Source organism: Cetorhinus maximus, chromosome 11 (genome assembly GCF_964194155.1).
Source record: "Cetorhinus maximus chromosome 11, sCetMax3.hap1.1, whole genome shotgun sequence".
Classification (NCBI taxonomy): Eukaryota; Metazoa; Chordata; class Chondrichthyes; order Lamniformes; family Cetorhinidae; genus Cetorhinus; species Cetorhinus maximus.
In genome coordinates this window covers 116,196,551-116,220,554 of record NC_135889.1, presented here as the reverse complement: position 1 = coordinate 116,220,554, position 24,004 = coordinate 116,196,551, and the positions used below count along the sequence as shown (strand labels likewise).

At 43.0% G+C, this 24,004-nt stretch overlaps 1 protein-coding gene across 4 annotated transcripts in view; it reads left to right on the top strand.

Moving 5' to 3' along the window:
• The window catches only part of hspbap1 (hspb associated protein 1), an 82,234-nt gene extending 58,583 nt beyond the window's left edge, over positions 1–23,651 (top strand). For all 4 annotated transcript variants that reach the window (XM_078552624.1, XM_078552626.1, XM_078552625.1 and 1 more), the window contains exons 6-8: positions 8,222–8,305; positions 18,752–18,862; positions 23,085–23,651. In XM_078552624.1, the coding sequence (XP_078408750.1) occupies positions 8,222–8,305; positions 18,752–18,862; positions 23,085–23,582 (693 nt within the window). In that variant the 3' untranslated portion in view covers positions 23,583–23,651. The remainder of the gene's footprint in view (positions 1–8,221; positions 8,306–18,751; positions 18,863–23,084) is intronic.
• The last annotated feature ends 353 nt before the right edge of the window (positions 23,652–24,004 follow it).

The following is a 24,004-nucleotide window of genomic DNA, read 5'->3' as shown; positions in this document are numbered from 1 at the left end:
TGATCAGGACATCCCCACCCGAGGTCTGTCCTCCCAGGTGCTCCCTCCCACTGCTGGCTTTTCCAGCCTGATCCCCAGGGCCTTCCCTCTTGCCCTTACCGCGAGCCTCCATAGTTATTTGTCCTGGGCTCATAGCACTTAGAATCTGGAGACTGCCTGTCGTCCCAGCATTGGCTGCCACTCCCTGTAATGTTGCCGAGACCAGGGAGCTGCTGGCCAATCAGATTGGCTGACAGCTCTGAGGTGAGACATGAGTGAGGGGTGAAAGTCCATCTCCATACATATAGAGCTCCGTGGACCATTAACTGGCTATGGGGCGGCTGAAATGTTTTTTTGTGGCGGGGCAGGAAACTCTGCCATTTGAAAAATTATAGGAACATAGGGCAAGATTTTACTATCTGCGAGCGGGAGCGGGGCCCGCTCGCCGACACGTAAAATGACGTTGGGCGGAACTCCCGACGTCACCACGCCCCATTGAAATTTTCAGGAAGGCGGGGGTGCAGCAAAATCAGCTGCGCACCCGCCGACCTGTCAATGGCCAATTGAGGCCATTGACAGATCAATTAAAGTAATTAGTGGACCTGCCCGTCCAACCTTAAGGTTGGTGGGCAGGCCAGGAGCCCTGGCAAGAAGTAGAAAAAACATGAAACCTCATCCACAGGTGGGGTGAGGTTTCATGTAGGGTTTTAAAAATTTTAATAAAGTTTTTTTGGAAATTATGAACATGTCCCAACTCATGCGACATTGTCACATGAGGGGACATGTACAGGAATTCTTTTTTTGCTATTTTTAATATTTTTGAAAGTAGAGGTGATTTCCCTGAGGCTGCACTTAGCCTCAGGGAGATGAGTGCGCTCTTGTGTGCGCGTGCGTGAAAGAGTGCACTCTCGATTTTAGGCATCCCCCCCCCCCCCCCCCCCACCTGCACAGGGAGCGCATAGCGCTTCCCTGCAGACGTCACGCTGGGCGGGCTCTAATTGGCCCGCCCACGTAAAATGGCGTCGCGCCCACCTATCAACTTCCCCCCTGACTGGGGGAAAATTCTGCCCATAGGAACAGGAGTAGGCCATTCAGCCCATTGTGGCTCGTCATGCCCCATAAATTGGCTCAACAGGAATTAGATTGTTGCTTGCAAAAGATGATTGTTAAAAGGGTGTAAAGCATGAGCAGGTGAATGGCATTGGCTGGCTTGTGGAGAAAAGTGCTGGTGTGGAATTGATGGGCCAACTGTATTGTTTGTGTGCTGTGACAGTCTGTCCCATTAAGGACATCACAGAGTTCAACTAGTTTTTGTACCTGCCTTTGGTGTGGCAAATTGAGTTGCTGTATTCTGCTTGTCAGACGTGACTAAGTGAGTAGCACTCTCGCCCCGAGTCAGAAGTTTGCGATTTCAAGTCCCACTCAAGGGATATAAGTGTAAAATCTAAGCAGGCACTCCACGTGCTGCCTTTCAGATGAGATGTTAAACCAAGGCCCCATGTACCACCTCTTTGGAGCACTATTTCGAAGAAGAGCTGTGGAAATCTTCGTGGATTCATGACCAGCGTTTTTTCCACAACCAACATCACTTTAAAAAAAAATCCACTGATTTTCTGGCCATTATCCCACTGCTGTTTGTGGGAGTTTGCTGTGCACAAATTGGCTGCTGCATTTCTTACAGTGCAGGAGGAACAACATATCAGAAGTACTTCATTGGCTCTGATGTCGTGAAAGATGCTATAGAAATGCAAGTTCTTTCTTTCTAGAGGGAACTTGCCTGAAGATTCCAGATCATGGTGTAGGGGGTGACATTGGTTTCTGGTTGGCAGGATGTAGCGAGTGGTGTACCACATGGATCAGTGCTGGGGCCTCAACTTTTTACAATTTATTTACATGACTTGGCTGAAGGGACCGAAGGTATGGTTGCTAAGTTTGCTGATGACATAAAGATAGGTAGGAAAATAAGATGTGGAGAGGACATAGGGAGGCTACAAAGGGACATAGGTTAAGTGAGTGGGCAAATATCTGGCAATTGGAGTATAATATGGGCAAATGTGAAATTGTCCATTTTGGCAGGAATAATAAAAAAAAAAGCATATTATTTAAATGTATGCATTGCAGAGCTCTGAGACGCAGAGGGATCTGGATGTCTTAGTGTATGAATCACAAAAGACTAGTATGCAGATACAGCAAATAATTAGGAAAGCTAATAGAACGTTAGTGTTTATTACGAAGGGAATTGAATGCATAAGTAGCAAGATTATGCTTCAGTTGTACAGGGCACTGGCGAGGCTACATCTGGAGTACTGTGTACAGTATTGGTCTCCTTATTTAAGAAAAGATGTAAATGCATTAGAAGTAGTTCAGAGAAGATTTACTAGACTAATACCAAGAATCGGCAGGTTGTCTTATGAGGAAATGTTGGACAAGCTAGTCTTGTATCCCCTGGAGTTTAGAAGATTAAGAGGTGACTTGATTGAAACATATAAGATCCTGAGGGGCCTTGACAGGGTGGATGTGGAGAGGATGTGTCCTCTTGTGGGAGAATCTAGAACTAGGAGTCACTGTTTCAAAATAAGGGGTTGCTCATTTAAGACACAGATGAGGAGAATTTTTTTTCTGAGTCTTTGGAACACTTCCTCAAAAGGCAGTGGAAGCAGAGTCTTTGAATATTTTTAAGGCAGAGCTAGATAGATTCTTGATTAACAAGCGGGGAAGGTTATCGGTAGGCCGGAACGTGGGGTTGATGTTACAATTATGACGTTACAAACCATGATCTTGTTGAACGCTGGAGCGGGGCCAAGTGGCCTACTCCTCTTAATTTCTATGTTTGTACGTATATTGATATCTTTCCAACAAATGTGAAGTTGGAAAAAATCTGCACACAGACCCAGAGAAGAGAAATTGACGGTTTCACTCCTAGAAGGCTCCATGATAGGGTTGGTGTGGAAAATGGAAATCTCTGTGCTGGAATTTCTATTTGTCCTTGTGCTTTTGCCCATTATCTTAAACTTGTGTCCTTTACCTACTGACCCTGCTGCCAGTGGAAATAGACTTGATAGGGAGAATCTATCAAAATCCCTCCTAAATTTGAACACCTCTGTTAAATCTCCCCTTTTCCTTCTCTGCGCTGAGGTAAACCATCCTTGTTGCTCTGACTTTTTTCACATTCTGGTTTAGATAGGAATTTAAGACAGTTTTAAAATTAAGTTAATTTTTTTTGCAGTAGGTGGAGGTTACAACCATGTTGGATCAGTACTTGTCCTGCTCATCCTCACTTCAGCCTCTATGATCAGCTTATATCCGGAGGTGATGATTGATGATGTCAGCAGTGGGAATGAACAAATTGCGTGTTGCTAATAACGTAAAATAGAGGGCACAAGATGTTGGAAAAATATTGGAGGTGGGTGGCTTTATTGTTTACCCAGACTCGAGAACAGTTTAATTGCATTTCATGATTTAATATGAGGGTTTTCATTATTGCAGTTCTATCATCTCAGCAGACTGTACTAAATTAATCTGGCAGTTTAGTGTGTGTGGGGAACAGAGGAATTTGCCCAGCCTTACAACATAACTTAGGTTGTCAATGAACATGTAGACTGTTTTATTTTGTGGTATTCCCCCTGTCCTTTTCCTCTCAGTTTGCACAAGTTATTTTTTTTGTTAGTCCCATCAGTAGAATGCAGTTTTCACTTGCATGTTCAAACACAATTTAATCCGCTGAGTGACTTGTAGAATTAATTGTTCATTCACTTACGCTTACTTTGCAAAAGTGTATGGAAATTAGTTTCTGAAATGTGACAGTAAATTGGAAACCTTGAATTACAATTTAGTAAATCGGGACAAAAAAAACGATCATTCTGAGTATAAACTGTGTGTCACAAAGCCCATGAAGGGTGCAATTGCGAAATATCATGTTTTGTTTTCTGTAGTAAAATGATGGATGGCAGTGCTCAATTATGATAATTTCAGGCAACATCTTAATGAAGAATAGTTAATTTTGATAAAATCTGACAAGAAATCCTATGTGCAAATCAGGAATTTTGGTGAATTGCTGAAGCATAATTTTTTTTTACTATTTTGTAAACCAGACAAAAAATACATGGAACAAGAATGGATCAACAACAATTTGCATTTATATAGCTCCTTTTAAGTAGTAAAATATCCTAAGGCTCTTCACAGGGGCGTTATCAGATAAATTTTGACACCGAGACACGTAAGTAGATATTAGGACAGATGACCAGCAACTTGGCCAAAGAGGTAAGTTTTAAGGAACGTTGAGAGAGGCAGCAAGGCCAAGAGGTTAAGGATGGAATTGTGAAGGCACAGTTGCCAGCAGTGGAGTGATTAAAATCAGGCATGCGTAAGAGCCTGGAATTAGCGGAGGGCAGAGATCTCGGAGGATTGTAGAGCCAGAGGAGGTTACAGAGGTTGGGAGGGGTGAGGTCATGGAGGGATTTGAAAACGTGTGACAATTTCAAATTCACACTCTTGCCAGACCAGGAGGCAATGTAGGTCAGTAGGTGATGGGTGAGCAAGATTTGGTTCGCTTAAAGAAATGGGCAGCAGAGTTTTGGATGAGCTGGAGTTTATCCCATCCAAACGACTGGTCACTTATGCCGTTTGGACCCTAAGTGACCGTTTATTTTAGCTCTCCTTTGTCCACATACTTGCTGCTTGCTGCTGCATTAGGAATTTGAGCAGTTGTGTATGGAGTTCTTGAACATTTATGTGGCTTTCATTTTTTTGATGCCTTTCACAATCTCAGGGCATCTCAAAGCAATTTACAGCCACTTTTGAAATGTGGCCATCACTGCGTACAGCAAGATCCCATAACCAATGTGAGATAATGACCAGATCAACTGTTTTAGTGAAGTTGATTGATGAGCAAATATTGGCGCAGGCACTGTGGAGAACAAGCTTGCTCTTCTTCGAAGTTGTGCCATGAGATCTTTAATATCCACCTGAGAAGGCGGATGAGGCCTAGGTTTAACATCGCATCTGATGACGGCACCTCCAGTGATGCAGCACCCCCTCAGTACTTGCACTGGGAGTGTTGACCTAGATTTGGTACAGAAATCTCTGGGTGGAACTTGAACCCGCAGACTTCTGACTTCAAGTGAGTGGTCACCGAGAAACACAGGAGAGATTCAAGCCCCTGCGGTACATTTAAAATCTTACTTGAGTGAAAATGCAATGTTTATCCTATAAAACACTTGTACTCATATGCTTGTGCGGGGGGAGTATATTGCTGTTGTGGTTGACATTTTATGGGTGATTTCTTATTTAAGTTGCCTTGTTCTTTTTTCGTTTCTTGCCCCACACAGATCCACAGCTTTAGTGTTTTGTGTGTCCTTGCCTATGGGCTTGTGGCTAACATGCTATCAAAGCTCAGTCCTCAAATGGGTCAAAAGAAAAATAACAATTCGCAGAGTAATGCCACTTACTAATTAGTATTTGTGACAACACTGTCACTAGCTATATTTCATTTGCTTCTAAGTAATTACATCTGTTAAAGCAGTAATCAGCTCAGTTGCAGTGTTGGCTAGGAATCGTGCCCGGAAAGCAGTATCTGCTGTCTTAATTGTTGATCGAAACCAACAGTGCGTCTTCTGTTGGAATGAACCTCTGAGCTAAAAACACACTTCAACTGAGCATTACGATTAACAAGCATATCTGAGTGGCTCTTGCTGTGCTTTGCTTTTTTGTGTGGTAATTGGCCTGTTTTTAGTTAGGTAGCCAAAGCACTAAGGGTGCGAGATGACCGAGAGAGGACCAAACCTTCTAAATTTGTACACAAGTTTAAAGGTGTCCCTGAGGCCTTGGCCAAATGTTTTGGATGAACACCACATATAGTCAAGTATTATGGCTAAGATTAGGGCTTACATAAATTCAGGGTGTTTGTTCAGTTGTGATTTTTTTTTTTTGGCTGCGTTATTTCATAAAGCAGCCTGAGAAAAATGCAGCCATGGAACAGATGGTAGAGAAAAAGACAGAACATGGACTCCAAGTTATCAGGTTTTTTTTAAACTACATTCATCACATTTGGAGGCAGAGATCCATTTGTTCTGGGTGATACGATTTTGAGCTCTGTACATTTCTAAAATGTAGGACAGCAATTGGACATGTTATATGAAAAAAAAACAACTTGCAGTTTAACCTATTGCTCCACAGGCATACGTTCAGGCACAAAATGTTAGCAGGCAGGTACAGTAAGTAATTGTAAGGGGGTGGAGTATAAAAATTAAGGAATTCTTGGTGCAACTGTAGAGTACTGTGTACAGTTTTGGTCACCTCACTTAAGGAGGGACATACTTGCATTGGAAGCAGTTCAAAGAAGGTCCACTCAGCTGATTCCTGGGATGAGGAGGTTGTCTTATGTTCAAAGATTGGGCCTATGCTCTTTGGAGTTTAAAAGAATGAGAAAGTGATCTTATTGAAACAAACAAGATTCTGAGGGGGTTTGACAGGATAGATACTGAGAGGATGTTTTCCCATACGGGGAAGTTTAGAACAAGGAAGCACAGTTTAAGAATAAGGGGTCTCCCATTTAAGACTGAGAGGAGGAATTTCTGCTCTGAGGGTGGAGGCTGGGTTATTGAATATATTCAGGGCTGAGTTAGAGAGATTCTTGATCTACAAGGAAATCAATTGTTTTTGGGGGACAGGCAGGAAAGTGGAGTTAAGGCCTTAATCAGGTCAGCCATGATCGTACTGAATGCGCGAGCAGGCTCGAGGAGCCAAATGGCCTAGACCTGCTCTTGTTTCTTATGATCTGATGATGCTTATGAACAGATGACTCAGAGCTAAGGAAGGAGACATTAGGACAGCTGAAAGAATGTTGATCAAAAAAGGTTTTAATTCCTACCTAAATAGACAAGTGGAGTGGTTTCAGGAGGTAACTACAGAGCTTAGGGCCTAGATTGCTTAAGTTACAACCACCAAGCAAAGGAAATAGGGAATGTGCAAGCGGGCAGAATTGGAGGTTCTTGGAGAGTTGCAGAGATATGTGGAAAGATTTGAACTTGAAAATGAGAAATTGAAAATAGAGTGTTGCTGGACTGAGAGTTAATGTAGGTGAGCAAGCACGGATTATCAGCAAATGAGACTTGGGCCTGGATTTTTGCAGAGTCAACGACTCTGGAGTTACTTAAAAATGGTGGCTGGCACCCATATCCGGGATTCCCAGCTCCATTCCTGGCGGAGGAGGAGGAGGATGGTGTCAACTGTGTCAAAGGCTGCAGAAAGGTTGAGAAGAATTAGGAGGAATAGTGCAGCAGTCACATCAGATGTAATTTGTGACTTCGATTAGGGTGTTAGCATGCAATGTGGAGAGGTTTAACCATGGAATAAAAGTTGCATTTGTTCCTAAATCTTGGGGTGTAAATGCATTGGTGATCAAGATTATCGGTGAAATGAAGATCATGCATTTATAGCACCTTTCAGGACCTTTTGCATCTCAGTATGTTAGAGTCAAAGAAGTACGTTGAAGTAAAAACAATGTGATAATGACTAGCTAATCTAGTTTTTGTGATATTGTTGTGGGGCAGATGTTGGCCTGGACAGCGAAAAGCATCCCCCTGCTTTTTGGAATAGTGCCATGGGCTCTTTACATTCACCCGAGAGGGTAAAGGAAACCTTGGCTTAACATCTCACCTGAAAGGTGGCACTGCTGCCAGTGCAGCGCCTGCTCAGCACTACAGTGAAGTGTCAGACTGGATTAAGTGCTGAGACCCCTGGAATGGGGCTTGAGCCGACAACCTTCTGACTTAAAATCGACAGTGTCACATTGAGTCATAGCTGGCACCCCAGATGCATTGTTAGTAAACCAAATATTAAAACTCAAGCTTTGATTCCACCCTTTTCCTCCTTGCCCATTGCTTTCTCCTTGGTTTTGGATTTGGCAAAAGGGGTCAATTGTGAAAGCCCCATTTTGCTGTGATCACTATTTCCTGGTGTGCATTCTGCAAACATTGCCATACAAGAGCAGATGACATGATTGATTCCTGTGTGAGTGTAAAGAAAGGGAATTGCAAACTAAAACTTGGCATATCCTTAATAACAAAGAATTATGCCCTCTATATTTTTTTTTCTAAGGTAAGGTATGTGTTTAAAATTGATTGATACTACAAGTTTTTGTAAGCCATGAAGCAATCATGAGACGATGCAGACAGATATTTCTTGCAGTGAGTTTATTGCTGCTGATGTGTTCTTCATGCATATAATTGCTTTCTCCCTCTAGGTCCTGTTTGTTCCCAAACATTGGTGGCACTATGTGGAATCCTTGGATCCTGTCACTGTCAGCATTAACTCCTGGATTGAACTGGTAACATATGCAACCTCTTTTAGATAAAAAGGAAGACTTAATTTATACCACGCCTTTCAGGACCACTGGAAAGTGCTTTACCGACAATTACATAGTTTTAAATGTAGTCACACTTGTAATTTAGGAAGTGCGACGACCAGTTTGTGCACAGCAAGATCCCACAAACAGCAGTGATAATGATGAGATCATTTTTCTTTGTAATGTTATTGGAGGGACGTACTGAAAGGCGCTATGTAAATGTAAGTCTTTGTTTCTTTCTCCACCTCCCTCAGCCAAGCAGTTTGCTGAGAATGTACAATGCAAAGCTGCCGATAAATTCATGTTACTGCACTTGATGCTGACTATTCAGTAGCACTGGAAGAAAGGTTAGCAGATATATTTGATGGATTCTGTTAAATCTGGTAACTTTTAACTGTTTCTCCACAAATCAGAATAAGTACTTTCATTTCAGAAGTTTTCAAAAATGCCGGAGGGCTTGCATCCCTTAGATTAAGTAGCCCTGCTAGATGAATGTATTACCAAATATAGAAGGAAAAATAACCCTGAAGGCCATTCTAATGCAGACTTAAGCCACGCATGCCCCTGTGGTCATGTGAAGGGTGCATGGTAAAACAGAGCAAAGTGTCTAACTGGGCATGTGCAAGGACTTAAGTAAAAATAGTCTACAGACAGAAGTAAAATAAAATAAAAGTTAAGTAGCATGGTCCACAAAGGACAATGAAAGCTATTTTCCAAGCAGTTGAGAAATCAATGCAAGAAGCGGCAGTGGAAGATTGTGGTGGCTATAGCCAATTCATTAAAAATTTCGCATGTGTCTCTCAAAATACCTGTTGGTAATTAGCTGCTGCAGGGATATTTGTCACAACTGTTATCCGTCACTATCAATATTGAATTGATGGATGTGTTGAGGGATGTGCCAGTCAGCTCAGAGTTGACACAATGGCTTGTGTTAGTGGCAAAAACTCTGAATGAGGAACAAAAGACCACATTCAGAAGGGAAAATGAACCCTCATCTGTCAGGTGACATATGAAGTCAAGTGTCGTGTTATGAGTGTGGGCAGGCCAATGCCAGGCATGTATATAGCTGTATTCTGCAGGATTGAGACCTAGGTGTTATAGTGCATTAGTCTCAAAATTGTGAGTCTACAAAGAGTACAGGGGTATGTTGTTAGGACATGAAATATAAAAGTAAGCACTGCGATGCCCTTGTGCAAGATCTTGCTTAGACCTCAACAAGAGCAGTGTGTCGAGTTTTTAATCCTCTTCCATGATACAAGAGCAGCTTCCCACCTTGCATCCTCAGTAAACTTGAGCTCATCCAAAACTCTGCTACCCGTATCCTAACTCACGTTGTGCTCACTGACTCACATTGGTTCTCAGTCCAGCAACTCCTCAATTTTACATTTTCATCCTATTTTTTCAAATCCCTCCACAGCCTCACCTGCCCCTATCTCTGTAACTCCCTCCAGCCCTACAATCATCTGAGATCTCTGCACTCCTCCAATTCTGACCTCTTTGGCATCCTTGATTTGAATCACTCTGCCATTTGCAGCTGTGCCATCAGCTGCTGAAGCCGTAAGCTCTGAAAGGCCCTCCCTAAACCATTCTGCCTCTCCCTCCTTCTTTAAGTTACTCATTAAAACCCACCATTGTCCTAATATCTTCTTGCTAAGCTTGTCTCCAGGTGGATAGACTATTTGAATTAGATTAGGAAGAACCAGGGCACTCGTAGAAGGTACTTAAGCACAGAATGCCCATCACCATGAGTGGGTTAGCAGCACCACTACTGACTGAGCTGGCCATGTCCTGAAGGACATTGCTGCTATACTATACCTGTGGCAGGTGGTGAGCGAACCATCAAGAGGGAAAAACCTACTTGGTCTTGTCCACATCAATACCATGACCATAGGAGTGACCACTACACAGTACTTGTGGAGATGAAGCCCTGTCTTCACACTGAGGGCACCCTCTATCATGTTATGTGGCACTACCACAGTGCCAAATGTTAGATCAGATTTAACAGCTCAAAACTGGGCAACCACGTGGCGCTGGGGACCATCAGCAGCAGAACTGTATTGGACCACTGTAACCTCATGGCCTGGCATATCCCTTACTATATCATTACCATCAAGACAGAGTATCAACCCTGGTTCAATGAAGAGTGCAGGAGAGCATGCCAAGAGCAGCACCAGGCATACCTAAAAATGAGGTGCCAACCTGGTGAAGATACAACGTAGGACTACTTGCATGCCAAACAGTGGAAGTAGCATGCGATAGGCAGAGCTAAATGATCCCACTAACAACAGATCAAATTAAAGCTCTGCAATCCTGTCCCATCCAGTCATGAATGGCAATGGGCAATTAAACAACTAACTGGAAGAGGATACACCACAAATGCCCCCATCTTCAATGTTGGGAGAACCAGGAGAATCAAGGCATGATGAGACTGAACCATTTGCAACCATCTTCAGTCAGAAGTGCTGAATTAGTGATCCATCTCAGCCTCCTGCTGAGGTCCCCAGCAGCATAGATGCCAGTCGTCAGCCAATTTGATTCACTCCACGTGATATCAGGGAATGGCTGAAGGCACCAAATACAGCAAAGGCTATGGTTTCTGACAATGTCCTAGCTGTTGCACTGAAGACTTGTGCTCCAGAACAAGCTGTGCCCCAAGCCAAACTGTTCCAGTGCAGTTACAACACTGGCATCTGCCTGACAATGTGGAAAATTGCGCAGGTATGTCCTGTCCACAAAAAAGGACAAATCCAATCCAATTACCATCCATTCAGTCTACTCTTGATTGTCAGCAAAGTGATGGAAGGTGTCTTCGACAGTGTTATCGTGCGGCACTTGCACAGCAATAACCTGCTCACTGACGCTCAGTTTGGATTCTGCCAGGGCCACTCGGCTCCTGACCTCATTATAGCCTTGCTCCAAACTTGGACAAAAGAGCTGAATTCTAGAGATGAGGTCAGAGTGTCTGCCTTTAACATTAAGGCATCATTTGACTGAATGTGCAATCCAGAAACCTTATCAAACTTGAAATCTGCTGGAATTAGAAGGAAAACTCTCCACTGGTTGCAGTCATACCTAGCACAAAGGAAGATGGTGGTGGGTGTTGGAGATAAATCATTTCAGCTGCAGGACATCACTGCAGGCATTCCTCAGGGAACTTTGGCCCAACAATCTTCAGCTACCTCATTTATGATCTTCCCTCCTTCATAACGTTACACGTGGGCACATTTGTTGCTGATTGCATAGTGTTCAGTACCATTCACAAATCCTTAGATACCTAAGTAGCCCGTGTCCATATGCAGCAAGACCTGGACAACATTGAGGCTTGGGCTGATAAACAGTTAACAACATTTACTCATACATATATGCCAGGCAATGATCGTCCCTAACAAGAGAGAATCTAACCATCGCCCCATGACGTTCAACAGCATTGCCACTGCTGAATGCCTCACCATAAACATCCTGGGATTGCCATTGACCAGAAACTCAACTGGGCCTGCTACATAATTACTTTGGCTATAAGAGGAGGTAAGAGGTTAAGAATTCTGCAACGAGTAACTCACCTCCTGACTCCCCAAAATTTATGCACCATGTACAAGTGTGATAGAGCACACTCCATTTACCTGGATGGGTGCAGCTCCAACAACACTCAAGCAGCTCAACACCATCCAAGACAAAGCAGCCCGCTTAATTTGCACTCCATCCACCACCTTAAACTATTACTCCCTCCACCATCTGTGCACAGGCTTCGGCCACTCTCATCCCTGAACATATGAAAGGTCAGTGAGTTGTCGGGTAAATTGCCTTATGATCACAGTGGTCTGCAGAGCTCCCTTTTTTTCACTTCACAGGAAGTGGCCGGAAAAAAGTTTCCCTGGATTGGTCTTGGTTTTTTTTTTATGAACCGTTGCTAGGGTGTTGCATGGTCGCTGGCGGTGGGAGCAACTGCATGGGTTGGGGTTCATGATGCTTAATTGCAGCGTTACTGTATTTTATTTCCATGGAAGAATAAAAAACATCATAAAAATACATAAACCTGAGGTCAATGAATGGGAGAGGCTGACCTTTTCCTGCCTGTCCTTTTCATATTTTTTGGCCAATGTTTATTAATCCCATAACCAACGTCACAGGAGCAGCATTCAGTCCTTGAGCTCGCAATTTAATTAAGCAACTGAATAGCTGGACGAATGGAGTAGCGGCACAAAGGGGGTGAATCATTTACTTATATACAAATTGGATTTGCAAGTAAACAACTTAATCATAAAGAAGCTAAGTGGCATAGCAGATGATGTGGTTTGAGAACCTAGGCAACTTAAGCATACAGGATATGTATATGAATGCATCGCATAACGTGCAAGTCTATTTATATATATAGATAAACATATTTACAAATAAATGAATATTCTTGATATCTCAATATCTCATTGTTGTTGGTGGAATTTTGCTTTGTGCAGAATGATTACTGTTTTTCCTAAATTACAACATATTAATCATATTTAATTGCCGGGAGGTGGTGGGCATTAACTGGTGATTCACTTGTGCCCCTATAAAAAGGAACAAATTGAAACTGGTTTTTGAGTGAGGAGGTGCACCTTTATAATGTGTGTCTCTGTAAACAAATGCTTATAAAAGTGTGTAAAGATTGGCTCTAGTTTTACCCTTCACCACCTGGTTTTTTTGGAATATAACAATGACTACACTACAAAAAGTACCTCAAAGGCATATCTCAAATCGCTTTGCAGCCAGGGTTGTGAAAGGCCTTAAATAATGCAACTCTTTTATATTCTTATGGCTTGTATTTTGCTCTGCGCTATACAGCTTATTTACTTGTCCTTCCTAGAAGGCTTAATTTGCTGTCCTTCACTGCTATGCAGAAGACAGGTGCAGCACTCAGTCCTTGAGCTCGCAATTTAATTAAACAACTAAATAGCAGGATGAATGGAGTAGAGGCACAAAGGGGGTGAATCGTTTACTTATATACAAATTGGATTTGCAAGTAAACAACTTAATCATAAAGAAGCTAAGTGGCATTGCAGATGATGTGGTTTGAGAACTTAGGCAACTTAAGCATATGTATACAAATGCATTGCATAACGTGCAAGTCTATTTATATATAGATAAACATATTTACAAATAAATGAATATTCATGCACACACTTGGATTACTCTTGATGCAGCATTGTCTCCTGCAGTGTTGTACGTTTAAAGGTCTTGACTTTCATTAGACCTATAAGTCTCTGGATGATGTAAACATTAATGTTCATTGTTCAGAGTAATGTAAATTTATGAATGTGACCTTTTGCTGAATTACAGACTGATTCAGCATATGTTTAGTTTATTCATATTCTAAAGGCAGGTATCATGATGCACTCGGTGTGCTTAAAGTTATGTGTTCACCGGCTGTAAATTAAGAGCACTGCAATATTTTCAGTACTGAGAGCTTAAGGAGCCAGGAGAGAATCGGATCTAAGGAATGAGCACATAGAAATAAATAAATCACTTTTGTGTAGTTGTAAACACAACTTACATTTATACAAGGGAAAAATACAACAGATGCTGTAAATCTGAAATAAAGTCACAAATTGCTGGAAATACTCAGCAGGACATGCAGCATCTGTGGCGAGGGGAACAGTTAAGGTTTCAGGTTGATGCCTGGAGTGATGAAAGGTCACCTTTAGCAGCAAACTGGAGAAGGAGCAGAATATTAAAATGGGGTTATAATATTTTTTAGAAAGGACAGAATAGAGATAAAAGATTAGTAGAGTTGCTGTATAGACTGTCATTGTGAGAGGGAATTGGAAAAGGAAATCTGTAGACAGATAGGGATCTGAGTAGAAATAATAAAATTATTTTATCGAAGAGGTTTCAATGACCCACTTGTTGACTGGGGTAAGGAGAGACAGAAAGCAGAAAAGGGAATAGAGTAGAATATGTACTCCTTCCTCAAGCAATATGTTTGTATGCTTGCAGTGGGAGAGATGTTGCTAGACCCAGTTATGAGTAATAAAATAGATCAGGTGTAGAATCATAGATCAGGCAATGAGTTAAACCTGACATAAAAGATTTTAAAAATTTGGGCTTTTTCCCCTTAGATAAGAGGAGGTAACAAGATGATGTGATAGTTGTTTAAAATTATGAAGAGTTAGGTTAAAAGAGAAAAATAATATTACCAACTGTTGCTAGGACATAGATATTAATAAAAGAGGTTTAAAACAGAGAGCAGGAGATGTGCAGCAGGCTGTAAGGCTATGCAGTGCACTAGATGATGGATGCAGAAACCATGTCAACATTTAAGAACAGGTTAAGAAAGAGAAGATTTCCATTTATATAGTCTTTCATGAGGTCAGTGCACTCAAACAGCTTAATAGCCAATGATGTATTTTCTGAAGCAAAAGTCACTGTAATGTAGGAAACATGGTAGCCAAAATTAGCACACAGCAGGGTTACACAAACAGCATTTTGACCAGCTAATCTGTGTCGATGATGTTGGTTGAGCTGTAACTGGTGGCCAGGACATCAGGGAGATCTTAAACAAAAATAAAAATACCTGGACAAACTCAGCAGGTCTGGCAGCACCTGCGGAGAGGAACACAGTTAACGTTTCAAGTCCGTATGATTCTTCAACAGAACTAAGTAAAAATAGAAGAGGTGAAATATAAACTGGATTAAGTGGGGAGGGGGGGATGAGACAGGTAGAGCTGGATAGAGGGCCAGTGATAGGTGGAGATAGCCAAAAGATGTCATAGACAAAAGAGGTGTTGAAGGTGGTGATATTATCTAAGGAATGTGCTAATTAAGGGTAGAAAGCAGGACAAGCAAGGTACAGATAGCCCTAGTAGGGGTGGGGTGGGATGAAGGGAAGGGATCGAAATAGGCTAAAAGGTAGAGATAAAACAATGGATGGAAATACATTTAAAAATAACGGAAATAGGTGGGAAAAGAAAAATCTATATAAATTGTTGGATAAAGGGGGGGATCGGAAAGGGGGTGGGGATGGAGGAGAGATCTTGCCCACTGTTCTTCGAAACAATTCCATGGGGACTTTTACAAGAGGGCACTCGGTGCCTCGGTTTGGTGTCATGTGACAGTGTAGTACTGTGCTAGAGGGTCAGCTTAGACTTGTTATTCAAGTCTCTGGAATAGGACTCAAACCCACAATGAGTGTGCTACTCACTAAGCCATGGCTGGCACCTGAAAGCTGAATCTTACAGACCAAGAAGGCTCAAAAGTATATCTGCTGAGATAGTTGATCTTCAGTAGGCAGCTGTAAGGATATTACAAAAATATCCCCCGAGCTCCTATGCTCATGGAAGGAAATATCAGACTGACCTTCCATGCTTTCTGGCCATCCAGTGGCTTTTTCTTAAAGGTTTGTTTGTTTGCTTGATTGATTGTGATGTCTTACTGACATTTGGTGTCCTGGCTCTCTCATAAGGAACTGTCACTTGGGCAGCTGCTGGGAGAGCAGTGGAGCTGGACCTCAGTGCAGGTCAATGCATTGAAGACTGGGGAAATAATCAAACATCCGAACATTGGGTAACCTTTTCATGCAATGCTGGCAGCATTACCTCCAGCAGAAAACTTACTCAAAAGGACAAAATGACTCCCCGGAGATAAGTTACAAAGGAGAATGGAAATGCCATCTCTCCATCTTCTTGTCTGACTGATCAGTTGTGCTTTTGGCTTGATCCTAATGTCTATGCTGCACGGAAATGAAGATAAAAGTGAAAATATGCCTGAGCATAACACGTGTAACCCTCAGTGCCAAGTTGTGTTTTACACAAAAAAATAGAGAGCGCAATTAAAAGAGTGATACAGTGATGAATTTTGAAAGCAACCCGGAAAACTCTGAAAGGGTCTGAAGGAGAGTCTCCGTTTGTTATAATTAAAAATGTCACACATAGTATATTGTTGACTACATTTGATCACCTTGTGTTTTTGCTGTAGGACCTCTAATTACTTTAGGGTAATTTCTTTGATAACTCAAGTAATAAAGAGAGCTCGTATGGTATTATGGTTCATGTGACTGTTGTAATATGGTAGTAAAACAGCAGAAATCTTTATGGGCCTTTGATTATCGTGATGTGATGGGCCAGGGAGTTTAAGATCCAAGTGTTATTATACATTACGCATTATTCTTGCTCAAGGGTAGTTCCTTTATTGCTGCTTCATGTTGAGTGTAATATATTTTCCTTATTGCTCCCCTCCCCTCCCTGCTTGATGTTGAGGACTGCGCATTTTGGTAATGCTCTTCTTGTACTGATTTTATTTTGAGCAAAAAAGGTTTGGGTGTTCATTTAAAAAAAAATCAGTAAGTAAAAGTAGTGGAGAGGTGCAAAAAAGCAATTTAAAAATCTAATGGCACATTGGCTTTTATCTCTAGTGGTATACAAAGGGGAGGAAATTATGCTTCAGTTTGTACAGATTGTTGTTCAGTCCCCCTCTGGAGTCCTGTGTATTTTTTTAATTCATCATCTATGTGGGCATTGCTGGCTAGGCCAGCATTTATTGCCCATCCCTAATTGCCCTTGAGAAGGTGGCGGTGAGCTACCTTCTGGAACCACTGCAGTCCATGTGGTGTAGGTACACCCACAGTGCTGTTAGCAAGGGAGTTCCAGGCTTTGGACCCAGCGACAGTGAAGGAACGTTGATATATCAAGTCAGGATGGTGTGTAGTTTGGAGGGGAACTTCAAGGTGGTGGTGTTCCCATGTGTCTGCTGTCCTTGCCCTTCTGGATGGTAGTGGTTGGGGTTTGGAAGGTGTAGTCTAAGGAGGCTTAGTGAGTTCCTGCAGTGCATCTTGTAAATGGTACACACTGCTGCCACTGTGCGTTGGTGCTGGAGGGAGTGAATGTTTGTGGATGGGGTGCCAATCAAGCGGGCTGCTTTGTCCTGGACGGTGTCAAGCTTCAAGTGTTGCTGGAGCTACACTTATCCAGGCAAGTGGAGAGTATTCCGTCACACTCCTGTCTTGTGCCTTGTAGATGGTGGACAGGCTTTGGGGAATTAGGAGATGAGTTACTCGCCGCAGGATTCTTAGCTTCTGACCTGCTCTTGTAGTCATAATATTTATATGACTGGTCAGTTTCTCGTCAATGGTAACACCCAGGATGTTGATAGCGGGGGATTCAGCGATGGTAATGCCATTGAATATGAAGGGGCGATAGTTAGATTCTCTCTTGTTGGAGATGGTCATTGCCTAGCTCCTGTGTGGCATGAATGTTACTTGCCACTTGTCAACGCAAGCCTGGATCTTGTCCAGGTCTTGCTGTATTTGGACATGGACTGTTTCAGTATCTGACAAGTCCTGAATGGTGCTGAACATTGTGCAACAATCAGTGAATACCCCCACTTCTGACCTTATGATGGAAGGAAGGTCATTGATGAAGCAGCTGAAGATGATTGGGCCTAGGAGACTACCCTGAGGAACTCCTGCAATGATATCCTGGAGCTGAGATGACTGACCTCCAACAATCACAACCATCTTCCTTCTGGGCACCGCAAGCCGGGAGGATATATTGGCCTTGGAGGGGTTCCAGTGCAGATTCCCTGGCATGATACCATTGCTGAAGGAGTTAAATCACGTGGACAGGTTGCATAAAGCTGGCTTTTATTCTGTTGAGTCTGGTTGGTGATCTAATTGAGGGATTTAGAGTGATAAAATGATTAATTTAGTGTAGATAATCAATTTCCTCTGGTGAGGGAATCAAGGTCAAGGAGGCATAAACTTAAATTTAGAGGCAGACCGTTTAAGAATGAAATGAAGATGCATTATTCCATTTAAAGGGGAGTGGGATTCTAGAACTCTCTCCCAATGTTTCAAAACAGTGACAGATGCTTTTTAGAAAAGGTTTTCAAGGGATATGGAGCAACAGTAAGAAACGGGGGTTGATCAAGCTCGAGGGGCTAATGGCCAACTGTTGGCCCTGTGTTCCTAAAAACAATACATTGCAGATTTTCACATTCAAGTTCACATTCACAACTAAAAGTGTAAGCCAAAATTGAGACTTGCTCTATCCTGATGTTTAAAAGGGAAGCCTTACTCTGGGAGTTGTTTTTAAAGAGGGCATCTCTATTTGACGGCATCCGTGGTGAAAAATTTGTGCTTTGTAGCGATAGGGGCGCGTGAACGAAATGCGTCCTTCAACGCCCCAGTTGTTTCGAAAGTAAAGTGATGAAAATTCATGTTTCTACATCCAGTCTAGGAAACTGAGAAAATAACAGCCTAGTCAGGAGGTCACTGGTCTTGGAATAAGTTTTTTTAAAAAGACTTGGGTCACTCTTGTAAATCTGAACCAGATAGACCAGTTGCGATCTGGTTGAGGATATTAAAATTTTTGTGCTGCTGCACATGTAGTGGGAGCGCGGCACAGTTCCCACTTCTAACCTGGTGGTAGCAGTGTTTCTTATTCCATTCCGCTCTGTTTCCAGGATGATGATGATGAAGCCAGAGTTGGGGAGGCGTTGACTCGCACTGTCGTATGTGCTCTGAAGTCTGTGGATCCTTGCGCTGATATTGCCAGCTGGCTAAATACCACGGAGGTGCGTGAATCTGTGTTTAGTCTGTCGGAGTTTTGATGCAACAGCCCCGGTTACCAAATTTGAACATATAGAATATAAGGATTTGGATTTAGCATGATGGCCGTTTTATGAACTAACTGTTGGTTTCATTGGTGACCTTGTAAGGTGGAAACACACAAAATGCTGGGAATGTGCAGGAGATCGGTGAACACACTGGGCCATAACTTCCGAGCTCCCCAGCAATAGAGTGGGGGCTATCCCAAAAATGCACTGGGAAATCCTTCTCAGAACTTAACAAATAAGGGTTTACATGGCAATTGGCCAGAAGTGCAAACTTCCTCTGAGCAATTTCACTGCACTGGGAGCCATCCGAAAGTGTGATTTAAATCACAGATGGTAAAATTTGAATTCAATAAAAACCTGGAATTAAAAGTCTAATGATGACCATGAAACCATTGTCGATTGCCGTAAAAACCCATCTGTTTCACTAATGTCTTTTAGGGAAGGAAATCTGCTATCCTTATCTAGTCTGGCCTACAGGTGACTCTAGACCCACAACACTATGGTTGACTCTTAAATAGGGTCATAGAAGTCTACAGCACAGAAAAAGGCCCTTCAGCCCATCGAGTCAGCGCCAGTCAAGCAAGTACCTAACTATTCTAATCCCATTTTCCAGCACTAGGCCCATAGCCTCGTATGCCATGGCATCGCAAGTGCACTTCCAAATACTTCTTAAATGTTATGAGGGTTTCTGCCTCTATCACCCTTTCAGGCAGCGAGTTCCAGATTCCCACCACCCTCTGGGTGGAAAAATTCTTCCTCACATCCCCTCTAAACCTCCTGCCCCTTACCTTAAATCTATGCCCCCTGGTTATTGATCCCTCCACCAAGGGGAAAAGTTCCTTCCTGTCTACTCTATGTATGCCTCTCATAATTTTATACACCTCAATCATGTCCCCCCTCAATCTCCTATGCTTCAAGGAAAATAACCCCAATCTATCCAATCTCTCCTCATAACTAAAACTCTCCAGCCCAGGCAACATCCTGGTAAATCTCCTCTGCACTCTCTCTTAGTGTAATCACATCCTTCCTGTAATGCAGATTCCAGAACTGCACGCAGTACTCTAGCTGTGACCTAACCAGCATTTTATACAGTTCCAGCATAACCTCCCTGCTCTTATATTCTATGCCTTGGCTAATAAAGGCTAGTATCCCATATGACTTCTTAACCACCTTATCTACCTGTCCCGCTACCTTAAGGGACCAGTGGACATGCACACCAAGGCCCCTCTGATCCTTGGTATTTCAATGCCTCCCAACCCAGTTCCCCTCCTCGGTACAGTCCCCATCTTTATCATTCAATGCCTTTTGTTTTAAATTTATTCATAGGATGTGGCCATCGAAGGCAAGACCAGCATTCATTACCCATCTCTATTTACCCTTGAAAATGTGGTGGTAAACTGCCTTCTTGAATATAATCCAATGGCTTGCTTGGCCGTTTCAGAGGGCAGCTAAGAGTCAACCACATTACTGTGGCTCTGCAGTCACATATAGGCCAGATCAGGTAAGGACATTAGTAAATCTGATGGGATTTTACAGCAATTGAGTAATTCTGTGGTCACCATTGCTGATATTAGCTTTTTATTGCAGTTTTATTTAATGCATTGAATTTAAATTTCCCGGCTGCCATGGGATTTGAACTCATGTCCCCAGATTGTCCAGGCTTTTGGGTTACTAGTCCAGTAACATAACTGCTATGCTACCGATCCACAGTTACAACCCAAGGTGCATTGATTTGAACATGTTTCGTGCACAGCTGGATTAACCATTGGACCGCCAGGTCTCACTCTTCTGATAAAACCGCCCAGTACTCCAGAATCATCCTGTAAACCAAGGGTAACCACTGTTTTCTATTATCTGCCAAACAACTGCTTAAACCCCACCCTGCCACCTCCATCAAATTAATAGGAACTTAGGAACAAGAGTAAACCATTTAGCCCCTGGAGCCTTTCAATAAGGTCATGGCTGATCCATGACCTAACTCCTTTATCCCATACCCCTTAAACCTTCAGTTAATAAGATATCAATCTCGGGCTAACAATTAACAATTGACCTAGCATCAATTGTCATTTGCAGAAGAGAATTCCAATTTTCTACCTCCTTTTGTGCAAATAAGTGGCTCCTAACTTCACTCCTGAAAGGTCTGGCTCTAATTTTTTGACTATGCCTCATAGTCCTAGACTCCCCAAACAATCCACTCCTTCTGATCTCATTAATACATTGAAAAGCTCACTAATTTGTGTCTCACCAAGATCAGGACCGCTTGTTCGGCTGTTTTTATTCCTTCACCACGCCCACCGAGCCAAACCTGCCCCCAGGCTTCATGCTCGAGCCCTGAACTCCCCCCATCTCTCCAGCTCACATCCCTCAATCTCTCTCCAAGCTTATATTGTCCATGAGACCCAGACCCTGCTCCATTGACTTCCATTCCCAACAGCTAAATTCCCAATCCTGCCCCTCAACTTCTAGATCAAATCAAACAGCCTTTCATTAAAATTTCATACAACAGCCAACTGGCAAATATCACAGAGGAAAACCTACAAATTAATGATTTTCATAAAATTATTCATGCTAAGTGGACGGTAAATAGCCGCAGCCTCTCGGCCCCGGGTTATGTCCAGCCACAGGCCCCGATCCCTGGCCTGGAGTTTCGAGCTAGGCCACCCGCCGGCTGTGCACTCAGCGCCGTGGGGCAGACACACCTGACTCCGAGGTGGGAGAGCCGGGCCCGGCGTGCAGTCTCAGGACCAGGTACCTGGGCTGTCAGCTCACAGATGCAAATGTTAGCATGCCCTCTGAAATGGCCTAGCAAACCACTCAGTCGTATAAACCTCTACGAAGTCTATAAAGAATGAAACTGGACAGACCACTCGGCATTGACTTAGGCACCAGAAACGACGATGGCAAGCTCAGCCCTGCCCACAACAGCACTGTGGGTGTACCTACACCACATGGACTGCAGCGGTTCAAGAAGGCAGCTCACCACCACCTTCTCAAGGGCAATAAATGCTGGCCTAGCCAGCGATGCCCACATCCCATGAATGAATAAAAAAAGCCTGGTTTACGGCAGCTAGTGCCGTAAAAAAGGGGGCCTGTCCTTCTTCAATCTGACTCTGTTGGACTGCGACACTGGGCCTGGAGGACAGCTGTGGGACCTGGATCTCGCCCAGCATGAATCAGAAGACCAGGTGAAACAGGCACAGAAGAAATTTAGTGCAAGTAATGAGGTACGGAGTGGCAATTTGACTCTGATTGTCACTCCGAGGAAGTTATGGCCCACTGTTTCTGCTGAAGGATCACAACAGAAATGTTCACCTATCTTTCTGGTTCAGTTAGTGGCTGACCTATTGAATGTTTCCAATTGAACAACCAAGCATGTATCATCTCTTGTGGTTTTGCTTATGACATCTGAGAGATTTGTAAGACACATGGTGAATCTCTGAGATCCAGTGAAGGAAGTGCTTGATGTTATTTTCATTGGTGCGAATGCCCCGTGATCCGGTTAGGACTAACGGTATCAGAGTGTTTATTAATTGGTTCCAAATTTGCTCTGATTAAGCAATGTAAACAGTTTGCAAAGCATTTACTGGTTGGCTTCAGGTTTCTCAGCAGCCAACCAAAAAAAGTAGGACTTTTGTGTTAAAGACACATTCGAAGTGCGATAACGTAATAATGCCTGATATGAATAACTTTTTCTTTATTCTTTCATGGGATGTGGGTGTCATTGGCATTTGGTGCCCATCCCTAATTGCCTTTCAACTGATTGGCTTGCTAGGCCATTTCCAAGGACAGTTTAACAGTCAGCCACAATGCTGTGGGTCTGGAATCACATCTAGACCAGACCAGACCATAAGATATAGGAGCAGAAATTAGGCCAATCGGCCCATCGAGTCTGCTCCGCCATTCAATCATGGCTGATAGGGTAAGGGCGGCAGATTTCTTTAATGGCAGATGACCACCCTTACTGGCCATTAATTGAATTTAAATTCCACCAGCTGCCGAGGTGGGATTTGAACCCATTTTCCCAGAGCATTAGCCTGGGCCTCTGGATTACTAGTCCAGTGACATTACCACCACGCCACCACCTCCCCCTGAGATTCATTTCAATATATTGAAATAGTAAGTGTTATACATTTATAAATAAAAACATTTTAATAGATTTTCTCTCTCCCTGTTCATTTAGGCTGCAGTCACTTCGCATGAAACAAACTTGCACTATGTCAACCTTGCAGTTCAGGCCTGTTTAGATAAGCCAAAGATTTGCTCCGCAAAGGGCAGAAACACATCAGCTCGGGGTTCTTCTGCCTTTTCTAGGAAAAGGAAATGCGGTTCAGGTGAAGAAGCAGAGCACTCGGCAGCTACGGATGCTGTGAAGAACCTTGCAGAACCTATATCCGCCCTTACCGCCAGCATCCCTTTCGGGCCTAACCTAGTTTCCGTTGCCCGAGAAGCAGCTGCTGTAGCCCAGCACGGAGTACCCAGTGTCCCCAGGGATAATAACATTTCTCTGACAAATAACCTGGAAGCTAGTCATTGCTGTGGAAGAAAGGACTGTAATTCCAAACCTACTGGAGTTCACAGGGCAGTGATATCTACCAACGAGTTGCTAAACTGTTTGGTCCACCCCGATGTGATCAGCTTAATGACTGAAATTCTGCTGGACAGGCATTGCTCTCATTAATAGGATGAGTTCTTCAGTGTCCATTGATTTTATTTTTTAAGTGTGGAAATAAATCATCCCTAAAAGGAAGTGTCTTACTCCATTTATCAACATTATTAAAAATCTTATGCAGTCATAAGAATTAGGAGCTGGAGCAAGTCAAAAGGCCCCTGGAGCCCATTTCCACCATTCAATAAGATCGTGGCTGATCATCTATCTCAACTCCACTTTGCTGCCCTATTCTCATATCTCTCAATGTTCGAAATCTATTGATCTGTCTTGAATTTACTCAATGACTGAGCATAGAGAATACCAAAGATTTGCAATCCTCTAAATGAAACAATTTCTCCTCACCTCAGACCTAATGGCTGACGACATACCCCGAGACAATGACCCTTCATTCTACATCTACTTGGCTACAAGCATTAGGTCTGTTGTCACAA